The sequence below is a fragment of the Rutilus rutilus genome (genome assembly GCF_951802725.1).
Source record: "Rutilus rutilus genome assembly, chromosome: 15".
In the NCBI taxonomy this organism is placed as follows: domain Eukaryota; kingdom Metazoa; phylum Chordata; class Actinopteri; order Cypriniformes; family Leuciscidae; genus Rutilus; species Rutilus rutilus.
Genome location: NC_140220.1, coordinates 12810311 through 12827438, shown reverse-complemented (window position 1 = coordinate 12827438; position 17128 = coordinate 12810311). Strand labels below are relative to the sequence as shown.

At 39.5% G+C, this 17128-nt stretch overlaps 1 protein-coding gene across 3 annotated transcripts in view; it reads right to left on the bottom strand.

Annotated features, from left to right (window-relative positions):
* hmcn1 (hemicentin 1) overlaps positions 1–17128 on the bottom strand; it is a 108147-nt gene that overhangs the window by 14185 nt on the left and 76834 nt on the right. For 2 of the 3 annotated variants that reach the window (XM_084432798.1, XM_084432800.1), the window contains exons 48-85: positions 16792–16878; positions 16523–16714; positions 16276–16449; positions 16063–16176; positions 15810–15955; positions 15557–15707; positions 14604–14792; positions 14366–14479; positions 14070–14257; positions 13829–13925; positions 13371–13532; positions 13145–13258; positions 12756–12958; positions 12450–12531; positions 11481–11612; positions 11248–11397; positions 11014–11173; positions 10748–10872; positions 10460–10643; positions 9210–9307; positions 8832–9110; positions 8552–8748; positions 8350–8431; positions 8117–8253; positions 7527–7668; positions 7299–7443; positions 7090–7217; positions 4777–4933; positions 4477–4598; positions 3847–4011; positions 3645–3752; positions 3322–3459; positions 2695–2829; positions 2340–2609; positions 1554–1744; positions 1271–1484; positions 1002–1136; positions 727–917 (exon numbers count right to left, since the gene is read on the bottom strand). In XM_084432798.1, coding sequence (XP_084288924.1) covers positions 727–917; positions 1002–1136; positions 1271–1484; positions 1554–1744; positions 2340–2609; positions 2695–2829; positions 3322–3459; positions 3645–3752; positions 3847–4011; positions 4477–4598; positions 4777–4933; positions 7090–7217; positions 7299–7443; positions 7527–7668; positions 8117–8253; positions 8350–8431; positions 8552–8748; positions 8832–9110; positions 9210–9307; positions 10460–10643; positions 10748–10872; positions 11014–11173; positions 11248–11397; positions 11481–11612; positions 12450–12531; positions 12756–12958; positions 13145–13258; positions 13371–13532; positions 13829–13925; positions 14070–14257; positions 14366–14479; positions 14604–14792; positions 15557–15707; positions 15810–15955; positions 16063–16176; positions 16276–16449; positions 16523–16714; positions 16792–16878 — 5798 coding nt within the window. The remainder of the gene's footprint in view (positions 1–726; positions 918–1001; positions 1137–1270; positions 1485–1553; positions 1745–2339; positions 2610–2694; positions 2830–3321; positions 3460–3644; positions 3753–3846; positions 4012–4476; positions 4599–4776; positions 4934–7089; positions 7218–7298; positions 7444–7526; positions 7669–8116; positions 8254–8349; positions 8432–8551; positions 8749–8831; positions 9111–9209; positions 9308–10459; positions 10644–10747; positions 10873–11013; positions 11174–11247; positions 11398–11480; positions 11613–12449; positions 12532–12755; positions 12959–13144; positions 13259–13370; positions 13533–13828; positions 13926–14069; positions 14258–14365; positions 14480–14603; positions 14793–15556; positions 15708–15809; positions 15956–16062; positions 16177–16275; positions 16450–16522; positions 16715–16791; positions 16879–17128) is intronic. The other variant, XM_084432799.1, reaches the window with a different exon arrangement.

The following is a 17128-nucleotide window of genomic DNA, read 5'->3' as shown; positions in this document are numbered from 1 at the left end:
TGGGAAAATTATGCAGAAAATGTAAAAACTTATTAGATAACTTATTACTACACACAGCAGAAAAAATAAGGCAGATATTAGACTCAGGTAGGCACTTAAACTTTTTTCAGTATATAATTTGCTTTGATATGATTAGCATTCTGTTGCAAGAGTTAAATAAATGTATCTTCTGGAACTACATTGAGGTGAGTATATAACCTCTTTATAAGGAAAGACCAGTACTTTGTTTAGGCTTGGTTTGTAGCAAATTACAAACCTGCGCACATATATTCAAACGCACATAACTATAGAACCAATTCTCAATGCGCATGTGAACGCCATCAGCGTTTATCACAGGTTCGCGTTTTAAGTCTGTGTGGAGAGAATGGTGTCGTCTTAGCGGCCCCTAATTTAATAACAAATGATCGTTGCGACGGAAGCGAATCAATCAAAACTAACTTTAGCTGGAAAATAACTTTATTAAAGAATCGCTATAAAGCCAAAACAATCTCTGTTACCTTAAATTATACGCTTATCTCTGTAAAGCTGCTTTGAAACAACCTACATTGTTAAAAGCGCTATATAAATGAAGATGACTTGACGTGAGTAAAAAATTAAAACTTAAATTTTTGGATGAATCATCCCTTTAAAAGATATAAATGCAGAGCAGTTTATATACTTTTCATTTGTGCAGTTAGTTTTGCGACTGTAGTGTGCAGTCTGGACTGTTGTGCTGTGTTTGTGTACCACTGTGCCGTAGATGGCAAGAGATCCGTTGTCAAGCTGACGGATTCGATTGCTTATCTGGACATTGATGCCCTTTTTGCTCCACTGGATGGTGGGCAGAGGGTCTCCTCGCACCTCACAGTTAAGTATGGCATTCCCTCCCAGAGGCTCAATGCGATTTGAATGAACATCTCCGTCTATTATTGGTGGTTCTGGAGAAATTGGACAAGAGATTCAAGTTTTTCACAATGGACAAGCAGAGTAGGTCATCATTTAATAGAAGTGCAGATGTATACCTTTAACATAGACAAATCCCAGAGATTTGATGGATCCCACACTGTTCTCAGCCATGCAGGAATAAGTGCCTGAGTCGTCTTTACTCACACGCTCAATTACAAGCTCACTGTGGCCATTAATAGGACCATACTGGGCTGTGGGCAGAAACAATACTTTCCTGATTCTCACATAACAGCCTATTGACACATGCAGCATAACTAATAGTGCTGAACTACAGGGGATGCAAATTGGGGATATCTGTAGGCTCAATTTGAGGGATGATCTATACCAGGGATGATATTGTTGTTGAATGCCCACGTGATCTTGGGTGAAGGGATGCCGGTGACGCCGCAGGTCAGCAGGAGGCGCTCTCCCTTGTTGAGAGCCACATCCCCAAGGAGCTCAGTGAAGACTGGATGTGTGTGGATGGACAAATCAATGGTGCGACTGTCCTGCCCAACTGAGTTGGTTCCAACACACGTGTAACTCCCGGAATCCTCAGGCTACATACACAAACTGTCACAATTTGTAAACACTCTGAATGCAAGCAGTTTAAAGATTGGGACTCTGACCTGTGCAGTGTCTATGAGCAGCTCTCCTGTGGGGAGGATCGTGTATTCTCCATTGGTGTCGGCAAGTGCAATATCATCTTTCTCCCAAGTAATGGTGGGCTGTGGGACCCCATCTGCCACACAGGTCAACAAAGCTTGGGTGTTCTCCACCACGGACACCTCTGACTCTCCTACACGGATGGAAGGAGGTACTGAGGTAGAGAGGGAGACGAAATAAATAAATACATGTATGACATTATTATTATAATTATAATTCACATAAATCATGAGTTAAAAAAAAATCCTTATTAATATTATTATTAATCACATAAATCAAATAATTGTTCAAAAATGATTAAAAGAAATTCTACCGGATCATCATGATTATTATTCACATAAATCATTAAATAAATTATAATTACTAATAACATCACCTAATTCAAAAAATAAATAAAAAATATTCCACCAACATTCTGCTTAATAACAATATTCTACTTGACAAAAGTTAATTCTACAAGATAATCATGATTGTTATTATTACTATTTATCACATAAATCATAAAATAAATTATTATTACTATTATTATTAATAACATAACAAATTATAATAATAAAAAATCTACCAATATGTAAAAAAAAAAAAAAAAAAAGTTACTCTACCAGATGATCAATGCACTAAACAATATTATCAGTCAATTATAATATTTATAAATTCATCCATCCATTTCAATTTTCCCCTAAATCACTCTGTACAGTGAAGCCATTTATTCAATCCAGTCCATCTATTTCAGCATCCCACTGACTCACTGTGTACAGTAAGGCTCATCTCAAGACTGGTGGTTCCAGCCACATTAGCAGCAGTGCAGGTGTATCTGCCTGTGTCTCCAGGTTGGGAAAAGGCGATCTGCAGTGCCCCTGTGCTGAGGACCCGCTGGTGCACGGACTCGCTCAGTGGCTGCCCGTCCTTGTACCAGGTGATCGAAGGAGTGGGGAAGCCCTCTGAGTGGCATTGCAGAGTTACAGATGCATCTAGTGCCACAGTGTACACCCTTATGTCCGATGTTATGACAGGGGGCACTGCAAGAGAAGTGAAACATAACATTTGAGAGACCATTTCCTATAGACATCTTCATTTTCCTTACAGCCTATGTGTGAGCCTAACCTTGCACTCTCAGTTTGGTTTTCCCTAGTGCAGTGCCTGCTGGATTCTGAGCCACACACATGTAGGTTCCAGAATCCTCAACTCTGGCTTTAGATATCTGCAGACCACCATTGGGGAGCACTGTAAAACCACCTCCTGATGATGAAAGGTATTGAGTTGGTGTCAAATTATTTAAAGGGAAATTAAATGAATCAATTCATAATTAAACATTACATTTTAAATAATAAGTTTAGGGTCAGTAAGATTTTTTTTAAAAAGAAGGAAATTAATACTTTTATTTGCATTAAATTGATTAGAAGTGACAGTAAAGTCTTTTACACTGTTACTTTTTCCCCCCAAAATAAATGCTGTTCTTTTGAACTGTATATTCATCAAAGAATCCTGGGGTGGAAAAAACAGTTTCCCCCAAAAAATTAAGCAACACTGTTTTCAACAATGATAAGAGACTTAATGACCCCAAACTTTTAAATGGTAGCGTATGTAATACAATATAATACAATATAATTAATTACATTATACAGAATTATTATATACATTAATTAAAATAATTAAGAAATTAATTAAACTGTACTGAATATATGATTAGCTTGTCACTTATCTCCATGGCATGCCAGATTTTGCTTTCACCTGCAGTAAAAATGTTGATGCCCTCTTTCTGCCAGGTAATAGTTGGATGAGGGGAGCCCGTTGCTCTGCAGGGCAGGGTCACATGATTGTTCAAAATCACATCCAGTGTTGATGGGTGTGACTGTATTACCGGAATTTCTGTAAAATGTAAATGCAGACAATTATTCATTGCATAAATGTCCAAATTACAAAAATGGTATAGAGAGAAATGAATGTGGAGCCACACATGGGCATTTGTTATATGTGATCTTATTAGACAAAAATAAAATGAAGAGGCATATTTAAAAGCATGATATGTTTAAGCGTTTCTGCATATTTCATACCGTGTACTGTGAGCTGAACATGTCGGTGTGCGGTGCCTGCAGCATTCTTGGCCACACAAGAGTAACGGCCTGAGTGACTCAGATCTGCAGCTGTGATCTCAAGAGGACCTGAGAGAAACCAAGGAAATAGAAGTGTAATATTTAGATTAACTTCAAACATCAATTGTTCCTTTTTTTCACACTGTAACTACATAAAGCTAACCTGACGGTAGTATCGTATAGCCCTCTCCCTCTTTAGCTAGTCTCAATCCATCTTTGCTCCAGTATAGGACAGGATGAGGCACTCCGGATGCAGTGCAGCCAATGACCACCGGGGACAGTCTGCTCACCACAAGCTCTGTGGCCTCATCAGCAATAGAAGGAGGAACTGTAGAAGGGAATGAATATTACTTCCTCCTGAAATGCACACGTTGGCTGCGTCCGAAATCACATACTTCCCTACTATATATGAAAAACAGTATGTACCAAAAAAGTACGTCGAATTCAACTAATTCAAGTAACGAATTCAAGTAACCGAATGACCTACTTCCTCCAGCGAGATTCTGAAGTGTTCATATGATGGACACTTTACTATCCCATGAGGCCACAGGAGAGTAGTGTGAATAGTAGTGAAGTGACGCTGGTAGGTCACATGACAGTGACAACAAGCCAAATATAGTATGTCCGAATCACAGTCATACTATACACAATCATACTAAATAGAAATATAACATACTTTTTAGCGCCTGCAAAGTAAATACTTATTCAAAATAAGTACATACTTAAAAGAGTATGCGATTTCGGATGGAACCACACATGTAAATGGATGTCGTATATGGCAGTAGGGATTCACCATGTACTGTCAGCTGAATTTCTCGGCTCTCCTGGCCTGCCTCATTGGATACAACACACTTGTACAGCGCTGTGTCCTCTACTGTAGGTGCGATGACAACCAGAGAGCCTGAAGACAACAGCCTGAGGACATATTAGACAGATACAAACTGATTAACTGGATACAAACATGAATCTCAAGTGTCTTACTGTGCAATGTTGATCATCAGGGTCATATTGTGACCCAAACCAGGAGTAATGCTCATTTGGTTGATGATACAGTAAGAGGTGATAAGAGGAGAGGGAGGAAACCTGGCTGAACCTGTACATATTCTGGTTCTGGTCAGTGTTAAGGGCTTGGGTGTTTTTGGTCCAGCTGACTGAGGGTTTGGGGATGCCAGTGGCCTCACAGGATAGCGTGGTCTGGACGTTCACCGTCACAGTGATGTTAGTGGGACCCTCGGCAATGGAGGGTGGCACTGGAGAAGGAGAGAATATTTGTGCTTACTGTATATTAGGACATTTCCTTTGAAAAAGAGCCAATATATGAAACAGTGATAAACAAACAGTAGCTCAAACAGTAGAGCATGATGCTAGCAATACCAAGGGAATGCATGAACTCCTAAAAATGTAAAGCTTGAATTCAGGGCTTGTTGCTTTAGATAAATACGTCTGCCAAATGCATGAATGCGTAAATGTACATGAAAAGACTGAAAATACTGGACTGAAAATAAAGACTGTAGGCTGTAGATGTCACGGTTCATGGGTTTGCTTGCTCATTCTGTGTGTACTGCGCTGATCTGATTGCCTATCAGCACCAGCTGCGCTGACGAGCGATCAGATCAGTCGCAGGTGTGTCTCGTTTATTAGTCCTATATGTAGAGCTGTCTTACTCATGTTCTGTGTCAGATCGTTTTGGTTGCTGGCTCTTGTGCTGACATCTGTTCTGTGCAGTTCTGGTCCTGCTCTCGGCTTGCACGGATCTCCTGTTTGTTGTTCTGCCTGAACTGTGGTCTGCCTGTGCTGAGGAGATTCACGACGCGTCACTTATCTTCTACCCTGCTTGGATTTCCTCGTGTTTCCTAGGACCTGCTGAGGGCTCGTTGTTTGCCAGCCAACCTGTTTGTTCTACTGATTGTTTACAATAAACCTTATTTCGACTCGCTACTGGATCCGTTGTATGCTTCCTGACAGTAGATCAATAGTTCCCAAAGTGGCTGGGGTGCTGCAGAATATCAGCTTTTTTCCAACTTAAACAGCCTAAAATAACTATCCTATTTTTTATATAGCAATATATGAGCATGTCCAATCGACTATAAATAAGCGAAACAACAATGATATATTTCATTCATATTTAAAGTTTAAATCGACTGCTCTGCTCAGCTCCGCCCTCTGTACTGGTGCGCGCTCAGTTTTATATTTCATACAGAGATTGACAGGATAGGGCAAAGATGCGCTAGCGTTCTCATCCCTGAAATACGTGAAAAACAAAAAAGGCAGCATCTGTAAGTGGAGCTCGATCTACGAGTTGCACTATCCTCGATCTACCCCCGTATATCAAGAGGTTGTACTCGCAAAAGCAGGCACATGTATCCCATTAAAATGTCCGCGACAGTTCCATGCACAGATATTTTAGTTTCTTTTTTTAAGTTATAAGGTCAGGTTTGAACAAAGCAAATGAGAAACTAAAGAAAAAATGTACTTGGAGTTGGTTATTAGCTATTATTTAAAGAGTTAAGTACCAATCTTTAAATGTGTTTTGTTCCAATGATTCCCACATAAAGTAATTGGTTCAGATCACTTACTGAAACAATCGTTGTCATGAAATACACTTGTCTGTTAACAATAAGTTGACAGTTTGAACGTTCTTGTTCTTGTTCACTTTTATTTATTTTGAAGATCTGAGATGAATTGTTGCTTTCAGTACGGCTATAAAATACACACAAAATTATATTCAAACTCACACAGACGTGTCTGCCAAATGCGTAAATGTAAATGTCATCTAGATTTGATTTAACATATGGGTCAAAATCACTATAAAGTGCCTTTGGTGTCCTCATCAGAATCACTCAGACATAATGAAATTCTGAGGTTTTATGATAAATCAACAAACATTTACACACATAGAAGTACAATGATAAATCTCTTGAAATGTGTTTTTCTTATTTTATACCATTTTCTTTGATTGGATGTATGTGACTTTGGCATGTCGCACACGCTGCTCAGCTAACTTCAGTGGGTGTAAAAAGCAAAAAAATTAAATAATCAAGTTGAATGATAAAAAAAAGTAAATTTGATCATTTATATGCTATTTTCATAATAATATTAAACATATGAATGTACACATGTATGTTTAGTTTAACTGGGTTGGGGTGCCATGGGAAAAAAATGCTACAAAGGGGTGCCATGCTTTCAAAAAGTTTGGGAGTCACTGCTGTAGATATAGTGAGTTGATTAGTTCTAACTGTTAACTTGTGTTAAACAACCAGTTCAAAACTAATTTGTTTGTGATTTGAACTATATTAATTACGTTGTAGGGTTGTGTTTCAGTACAGCAAAAACTAGCTAATTTCTCCTTTTAGTATCATATTTAATATATGTACAATTACAGTATTGCATGTATGTCAAGACTTACCATAAACCTGAAGATCTACTCTCTTGCGCTCTGTTCCCGCCTGGTTGGTGGCCATGCAAAGGTAGCGGCCCGTATCGGTCACCTGGGCTGAGAAGATGTGGAGTGAACCATCCTCACCAAACCTGTATCTAAACGTATAGGGCATTTGTTATTTCCCATGAACAAAATTGAGAGTTATGAAATGCTTTGAAGTGATCTGTGCTGCTGACCTGGGGTTGTTTCCTGCCAGGATGGATCCATGCTTCCTCCAGGTAATGCGTGGGGTGGGTACTCCATTCACAACACACTCCAGAACCACTGGTTGATTAATATGAACCAACACAGACTGGGGACCATCCTTTATTGTGGGAGGGACTGAAGAGAGAATGTTTAAATTAGCCCACAATATTTTCCTCAGGAACACAGGTGCCTTAACGTGTATAGAAATTGCTGGTCACCATTGACACTAAGGTTGAAGTGGCGTCTGGTTTCTCCAGCAACATTGCTGGCCACACAAGTGTATTGGGCACCATCTCTCAGCTCTGCATTATTGATCTGCAGGTAACGACCGCTGGACAAAACACGCACTCGTGGAGACATCTGGAGAAAACATTGTAAAAGCTATTTAGCTACATGAATTTATATACATTTATATTCATAACTGATTTTGTGTCAGATTAAAAAAAGAAGAAGAAATTAATACTTTTGTTTAGCAAGGATGCATGAAATTGATCAAAAGTGACAGTAAAAACATTTATAATGTTACAAAAGATTTCTATTTCATATATATACTGTTCTTTTGAAACAGCACGATTGGTTTCAACATTGATAATAAATAAATGTTTCTTGAGCACCAAATCAGCATGTTGCAATGATTTCTGAAGGATTGTGTGACACAGAAGACTGGAGTAATGGCAGCTGAAAATTATAATATCTATAGAAGAATGGGGTAAAAAATTATAAAACTAAATAGTCACTTAACCACATTCAATACTTGTTTAAAAAGGAAAACCTCTAAAAAATAAAAAATACTGTTTCCATTGGATACCTTCAGTGGTGCTCCATCTATAAGCCAAGTGAGAGTTGGAGGTGGAACTGCATCTGATTTACATTCAAGGGTCACCTGTCTGTTTTGCAGGACAGACACATCTTGCACACCTCTGTCTCCAGCGATGTTGGGTGGCACTGTTGGAAAAAATTGTCGTTTGGCAAATTACTGTAAATGAGGTGACATTTTACGTTAATATGATGGGAAACTTTGTAATTGCTTTTGAGACTCACCATGTACTCTGACTAGAAACTCTTTATCATCATCTCCAGCAGGGCTGGTGGCCAAACAGGTGTATCTTCCAGTGTTCTCCACCTGTAAAAACATGGGAGATAACACAACATGATTTAGGAACATGTCACGCTTGAGCCACATTGAGCAGCATGGGAGAAAAGATAGGAACAAGAATTTTGACACCACATTTGTAGTTTTTACCTGAGCAGAAGCAACTCTGAGCACCTCTCCATCTCTGAGAAGCCGTATGCTGTCTGTCTGAGGCAGCGGTCGGCCATCCTTCAGCCAGGTCAGTGTTGGTAAAGGTATGCCGTCAGCCTCACAAACCAGCTCCAAGACATGATTCACAACCACAGAGACCTCAGCAGGCACACCAGAGCCATTGATCCGTGGTGGGTCTGAGAGAGGAGATAGATGTCAATGAGTCTGTGACAGAAGGAGTCACTTTGGTCTTGTTTTATTTTGTAGTACTTTCTCTCACCCAGTACTTTGAGGCTGAAGTGGCGGCTTGCGTCTCCAGCCTGATTATGTGCAGTACAGGTGTAGCGCCCGGTGTGGTTGACGCTCACATGGGAAATCTGCAGGGTGGTGTTTTGGTTGAGGAGTGACAGGTGAGCATCTTTAGGCACGGCTGCACCATTTCTTAGCCAAGTAATGGTTGGAGTGGGTGTCCCATCTGAAATGCATACGAAAGAGGCCGTATTTCCTCTCACAACTGTTACTTCTTCTGTGCTGCCCGCCCCGTCCAAACTGGGAGGAACTGAGAAAAATGACACAGTAAATGTATGGGTTTAATACTTCATGGCATTATCATATTTCTACATTTTATCTCTGAAAATGCACATGCAAGTTAACTCACCATACACCTGAAGGTTGTAGTGTCTGTTGTCCACTCCAGCTCTGTTGGAGGCCACACAAGTATAGCTCCCACCATCTGAAACCTGTGCACGAGCAATGCTAACACCAAAAATGACAATCAGATGCCGAGCATTTAGTGCTATGAATCATGCCATCAGCTCCATTCATTGTGGGATATGAACACCTGCCACTAGCAAAATGCAGGTACATGTCCGATAAGTGCCTTATCTACCTACCACTGTACTTAACTACAGCTGGACTATGTACTCAATAAGAATAAAATAAAGAAATGGGTTATTTTTTAACTCAGTTGAAGTTTTGGTACATTGTGCAAGTGTGCAATATATAAGTGTGCAAGTGTCCAATATATATAATATAATAAATATATATATAATAAATTATATTTATATATTTTTATATATACGTAATATTAACGTAACGTAAATAAATATTACATAACAAACATAAACTTAGAAATGAAAAATATTGCCTTGGCAACTAACTTAATTAGGTTTAAATATTTAGTTTACCCACAAATGAAAATTCTGTCATGAATTACTCCCCCTCATGTCGTTCCAAACCCGTAAGACTTTCACTCATCTTCGGAACACAAATGAAGATATTTAATATGAAATCTGAGCGATTCCTGTCCCTCCATTGACAGCTACGCAACTACCACTTTGACGTTTAAAAAAGTTTATAAAGAGATCATAAAACTGATCTAGATGAATTGAGCGGTTAGTCCAAATTTTCTGAAGAGACACGATCTCTTTATACACTGAACAGATTTAATTTAGGCTTTTATTCACAAATAACAGAACTGGCTCAGATTTAATAAAAAAAATCTTCATTTGTGTTCTAAAGATGAATGAAAGTATAACAGGTTTGGAACAACATGAGGGTGATTAAAAGATGACAGAATTTTCATTTTAGGTGAACTATCCCTTTAAGACAAGTAGTACTAAAATACAAAAAAAAGATAAGAAAAAAAAAAGACAAAAGCACATGAAAATATAAAAGTAAAAGCTACTCGGTAACTCAAATTAATATATACTATAATACTATATAAATAATACTAAAATAAATATAAAATTATAAAATCATTAATTTTATATATTTTAAATAAAAATAGCTTGTAAAATGTAAGCCTTCATCTCAAATTTAAAGAAATTAGGCAAGGTGTGGTTTAGATGCAAAAAAATGATTTCCCACCCTGCGATCATCATGATTTAAACATGTTAGATCTCTTACCGGAGGACCTGGCCAGCAGACAGCAGGCGGATCTGAGACGATATTGGAAGCGGCAGACTGTTCTTTAGCCAGTTGAGCTGTGGAGGTGGAGAACCACTAGCTACACACTCTATATTTATTGAGCTGTCCAGCACCGCGGTCAGTTCCTTGGCAGCAGGTCCGTTCCCCTGGATAAGAGGAGGAACTGGGAACAGGACATGCAGCTATCAAATGTCTGGAAAAAAAACTACTGCTGTGTAGTGAAAAATTTTGTTCCACTTCTCGCACTCATGTAAAGATACAACTCACCATATACATTCAGGCTGAATATTCGGTCTTCCTCTCCGGCCTGATTGGTGGCCACACATGTGTATTTTCCACTGTCGGATGTGTGGATGGCTGTCACAGTCAGTGTGCTGCCATCCGTGCTAATTCTGAGGAAAGGTTGACTTACGTTTACCCTTATGACTTGTATTATCTCATTAACAGGAGAATCATTATGCAAAAGTACTATGCAGAGAATACACTGGATAGTTTTACAGCATAATGGCACAAAAATCTAACAATGCTCTCACTTGATGTTCTTCTGGGCAGTTCTGCTAAGTGTCTTTCCATCCTTCAGCCACTGGATCTCAGGGGTTGGAGTTCCTTCAGCACGGCACACGAGCTGGATGCTGTCATTCAGCAGAACACTCATCTCACTAGGTAACTCAGATCCTACAATGATTGGTGGGACTGAAGAACAGACAATACAGATGGTAATTTGGTAAAACTACTAGATTCATGTTTGTTTAATAAATGCTTCGTACCTTGTATTATAAGATGGTAGTTTTTGCGGGCCTTGCCCTCCACATTGGACGCCAAACAGGTGTAAGTGCCGCTGTCAGATAACTGTGAGCGGGCAATCTGCAGCTTACTGCCCCCGGACAGGATATGCATATCCACAGACTCTGAATTCTCTAGAAATACAATAAAAACAAGCATGATTTGACTTTAAATGTGAAATGTAAAACTTAAGTGATCTGTAGATCATCTATCTCACCAATCACTCTGCCGTTCTTCAACCAGGTGAGCGAGGGAGGAGGGATCCCTGAAGCATCACAGGCGAAGGTGACAGGATTACTGATGGTTTCCACCACACGCTCCACTGCTGGGCCGTCCAGCCGTGGGGGAACTGCATGTTATAATGTCAAAGTGTGAAGAACACCATAATTGTAGCTCTATGCTGTAATACTAGAGGTCTACGCGGGACCCGATCAGATTTCTTGGGTGCGGGATTAAATAACCGATTTAAAGATGGTAGCGGTCAGTAACTCTACTGGTGTACTTTGGATGTGAGTGGGCGGCCCGGCCGCCAACATCCTTTGACAACAGCGTGTCCGCACTTCACTTGAAATTAACACCGATTTTTACAGTGGTGGTGGTCACACAGTAACCAGTTCCCTGTCCTGAGCAACCTGGCAAGATGTGTTCTTTGCATCCCTGCTACGAGCGCAGCTTCAGAGAGAACATTCAGCCTTTGTGGTCAGATTTTGGAGATATGTAGGCTACTGAAACCATCGTCAGTCAGCGACATTCTGTTCTTGCATTGATGTTTGTTTGTTTTTTAAATTAATTTGCAGCATAGCTAGTAAGCCAACAGTTTTCGTTTATTCATATTTTTGGCTTATAATTTAATATTTAATTTAGCCTATTTTTCTGACATTTAAAAATAATTCCGTATCATGATAAGGCAAATAAAAATACCAAATAAAATTCTTGTATAGCCAACATTTCATATTTGTTATCCCCAATCACTCTCTCTAATTTTAGGGGAAATTTAAATGTGAGATTCTAAAAATGAGATCTAAATTCAGCAGGATCAGTCGGGTCAGGAAGAAACTTATACTAAGCAGATAGTGTGTTCACCACACAGTGTGAATATATATATATATATATATATATAAACACACATACACACACACACACTTTTAAGTATATATATATATACATTGCAGTTCCTGTTTCTCACCATGGATGTTGAGATGGAAGTTCTTGTCCACTTGACCTGCTACATTTGTGGCCTTACAGACATACTGCCCAGTATCTGACAACTGAGAGAGAAAGAGTGATTTAAAAGTCTTGAAACAAACTTTTTACTTTATTTTCTGAAGTAAATGTGAGTAAATGCATGTGCAGTACAAAATTCACCACCATGAATTGGTTGCTGGGTGGCTGCTCACTGGCCTATTATATTTTTTTCACTAATTTTATCACTACCAAAATCATACATCCACTTCACTTCATCCAAAGCACCTGCTAATTTTCTCACACACACCTCTGTTTCTCTCAGTTCCAGCATTTGTCCATCAGCCAGTATGCGCAGATTGGCAGTCTCAGTGATGGGCCGTCCATTCTTGTACCAGGTAATGATGGGAGGAGGCACTGCATTAGATTCACACTCCAAAGTAACAGATTTGCCCACCAGTACATTTAACACCACTGGAAGATCCCCACTGCTGTGTCTGATACTGGGGGGGACTGGGAAACCAGATATCAGTCATTTAGATCAGTGACTTCCCAGAAATGTTGAAATATTAAAAATGTTGTTCAATATTAAAACAAAGATTGTCTGCCATACTTCATCACATATTTTTTGCAGACACATGCTTTACTCCAGTTTTATAACAAGCAAATCTAAAACACTAAAAAACTGTACATACTGACCATATACTGTAAGATAAATTATTTTTTGGGCTTCTCCTGCTGGGTTCATGGCCACACAGCTGTATTTCCCACCGTCAGACATCTTTGCTTTCAGAATCTGAAGAGTACGACCACCTAGACAGAGAATGAGAGTAAGAGGTGGAGTGGAGAAAGAGAGATTTATGTGTAATATGTATACAGTGAACACTATGTAGTCCCTCTATAATGTGTCAGTAAGCATGTGTACCAGGCATTATGAGTGCGTTGGTGCTGGCCTGTACAGATCTCCTGTCTTTGAACCAGCTGAGGGTGGGAGGTGGGAGTCCAGTGGCCTCACAGTTTAGAGTTATGAAATTATTCACCACCACAGTCACATTCTCCTCTCTGATGCCCACAATAGAGGGAGACACTGACAACAAACACAAACAAACATGATATCACCAATAATTAGTTAAAAGAGTGAAGAGAGAAGCTCAAACAGTAGAGTATGGCACTAGCACCCGCAACATCATGGGTTTAATTCCCAGGTAATGCATGAACTGATAAAAAGCATAACTTAAATGCAATGCAAGTTACTTTGGACTAAAGTGTCTGCCAGATGTATAAATGCAAATGTAAATTAAAACACAGCAACACAAACAGCAGTAAACCCCTAGGAACAGTACAGAGACTTAAGACAAATGTCTCACTCAAAGATAGACTCACCATGCACATGGAGGTTGAAGGATTTCTCTGCTGTTCCAGCAAAGTTTTGAGCCACACACACATAGCGTCCTGTATCTGTCACCTGTGCATTCAAAATCTATAAAACACGAAAAATATGTAAATATTTGATATATATTAAAAATAACTTCAATATTATATATATATATATATATATATATATATATATATATATATAATGTGTCACTGTTCACTGTTACATCACAGTTGATTAGTCTCTCACCTGGAGTGTCCTGCCATTGGACAGAAGTCTGTGTGTGTTGTCTGGGGTGAGGGGTTGACTGTCTTTGATCCAGCTAATTTTAGGAGTGGGACTTCCATCCACCTGACACTCCAGTAATGTGGTCTTATTTACCAGCACTGTGACCTCATCAGGCAGGTCACCATCAGCTCCACGAATCGAGGGCGGCACTATCAAAATACAAGTGCACAGACAAAAAAAAGACAAACAATACTTTCAGTTGTTGCCCTTATAATGTTTAGCATTTAAAAAAAGGTAAACACTCAGGTTGGACTCACACAACACTCTGACATCATATTGGATTGAGTCTTCTCCAGCCTCATTCACAGCCACACAAGTGTATCTCCCAGAATCCTTTGCTTGAGCTCGAGGGATCTGGAGGACTCTTCCACCTGTGAGAAATAAAAACAAGTGAAATTCTTGTTTACTCATACAGAACATAGTATCAAAGTATCAACACATTTAACAAATTATTTTTCCATGACAAAATCAAAAAGTTGCAATGCAGCCTCTCACCAGGAAAAATTAGTATTTTATCATTAGAGGTCAGCAGGTGCCCATCTTTGTACCAAGTGAGTACAGGAGGGGGGACGGCATTGGTCTCACAGTACAGGGAGAAGGGATTATTAAGAATCACATCCTTCACGTCTCCATTATTACCAGGGCCAGAGTCAGAGTCTCCAAAGCCTCGGAAACTTGGGGGAACTGAGACACAGACAGGATTTAAGTATTATAAACAGGGATAAAGCCTGAAGATAATTGCACAAAATCCACAGATAAAAGGTTTAAAACAAGCTGAAAACGAGATCCAAACATAATACATTAAGCAGCCACTAGGGGCAGTCATACTCCTTAAAGTTGGTGTTTCTCAAACGTTCTTTTGAAAAAAGTCTCTTATGATCATTCCTCATATTCCTGTGATAGCAAAGCTGAATTTTCAGCAGCCATTACTTCAGACTTCAGTGTCACATGATCCTTAAGGAATCATTATATATGCTGATTTTGTGCTCATTCAGAAACATTCAGGATTCTTTGATGAATAGAAGATTCAAAAGAACAGCAGTATTTTGAACAATTTGAAAGAGACATTTTTAACATTTTACATGTCTTTACTGTAAATGAATTAAATTATTTTCTCCTTAAAACTGCAGTGAACCAAAAACAGTCTCAAAAACGCAGTTTGAAATCGCTGGTGTTTCTGACGTCACAAACTACCTTGTAACCAATCACGACAACGTGTGATCGTCAACGAGTGGATCTCTGAGCTGGTGTGCGTGAGTTGAGGCGGGGCTAATTTTCATATTCATAGAACCGTGTTTACTAAATGAGGCAAGGGTGTAGAGTTACACTCAAGCAATTTTAAGGCATGAAGAAATAAAAAAAATAATATTGACCCCAAACTTTTGAATGGTAGTGTATATATAGTGTATATTTAATTCTGCATTCTGAACTTGTAAAACCCTTTTCACCTTGTATATTTACATCAAAGTCCTTCTCATCCTCTCCAGCGATGTTGGTGGCTACACAGGTGTAACGACCTGTATCGGACACTTGAGTGTGTTTAATCTGAACTATACGACCATTTGCTGTGATACTGAGGTGACCATCTGCTTTCAGGATCTGCAGAGAGAGAAAACTCAGAACTCCAAATAAATTCTCATAGGAGTGAAAAACGGCATAGTTTTGTCATATACTGTATCTATGTATGTATGTATTTCTCACCTGGCCATCCTTGTACCACACTAGCGAAGGTGTTGGGATAGCCTGAGCTTCACACTCCAGTGTAAGGGTGTTGTTAACTTTAATTTTCACCTCTTTAGGGGCCAGACTCTCTCCTGGGATGTCATTTTTATTGATAACTGGAGGGACTGCAAGAAAGGAACATAATATAAATAGGTACAGATAACTGACACACAAAGAGTGTTATATTCCTCTACACCAAAAGGTGGCGATGTAATTCATTTCTCACACGCACCGAAAACTTTCACCTCATAGTTCTTCAGTGTCTCTCCAGCCTCGTTAGTCGCCACACATGTATATCTCCCAGCATCCTCTTCTTTAGCATTCAAGATCTGTAAAGTGCGACCACCTGTCACAAGACAGAGTAGTAAGCGAGCTGGTCGCATAACAAATGTTGGATATGAACATCTGAATTATTTTATGCTACAGATCCATAAAGATCTCTGACCTGGAAGTACCCTGACGTTGCGGCTGGATTCAAAGGGTGTGCCATCTTTGAGCCAGGTGATAATGGCAGGGGGGTATGACTGGGCTTCGCAAACAAGAGATGTAGGACTATTCAGTGTCACAGTAACATCTTCAGCTGAACCTTCTGGACCAGAACCAGCGATGGTGGGAGAAACTGGGAGCGGAAACATAAATAAGTACACACACAAGACTACAAAGAGACATTTTAACTCCCCATCCAAACATACCTAACACATTGAGGTTGAAGTGTCTGCTCCTGTCTCCAGCGCTGTTAGAGGCCAGGCAGCTATACCTGCCTGTGTCGGGCACTTGCGATCCACTGATCTGCAGGAAACGCCCATTTGACATCACCTGCAGCCTTGCGTCACTAGTCAATGGTTGCCCATCCTTCAGCCATGTGATCTCTGGAACTGGATTACCTAGACAACCCAAAAAATTGGTTAATCAGAGGTAAGAGATCAGGACAGGAGCCAATCTTGTAATTTGTGTCACTTACCGGTGACCTCACAGGCCAAAATTATGTTCTGTTTTTCCTTCACTTTCAAATCCTCCACTGTGCCCTCGTTCACAATGCTGGGCGGCACTGAAGTTGACAGAATAAAGATGAAAATAAACATTTCAAAGTCTAGTGATATTCCTAAACAACATGTTAAGTGTCACATGTGCGCTCCTGACTGAAAGCTTGCTTGGTAAGAAACAAAACTATGCTAACCTCTAAACTATGCTCCATGTTTTGTTTTTGCATGGATCCATGGATAAAAAACCAATCCCAGAATGAAACCAGTGAAAATTTCCATCCAAGACTGCAGACATAGTCAAGGAAAATGGTTTAA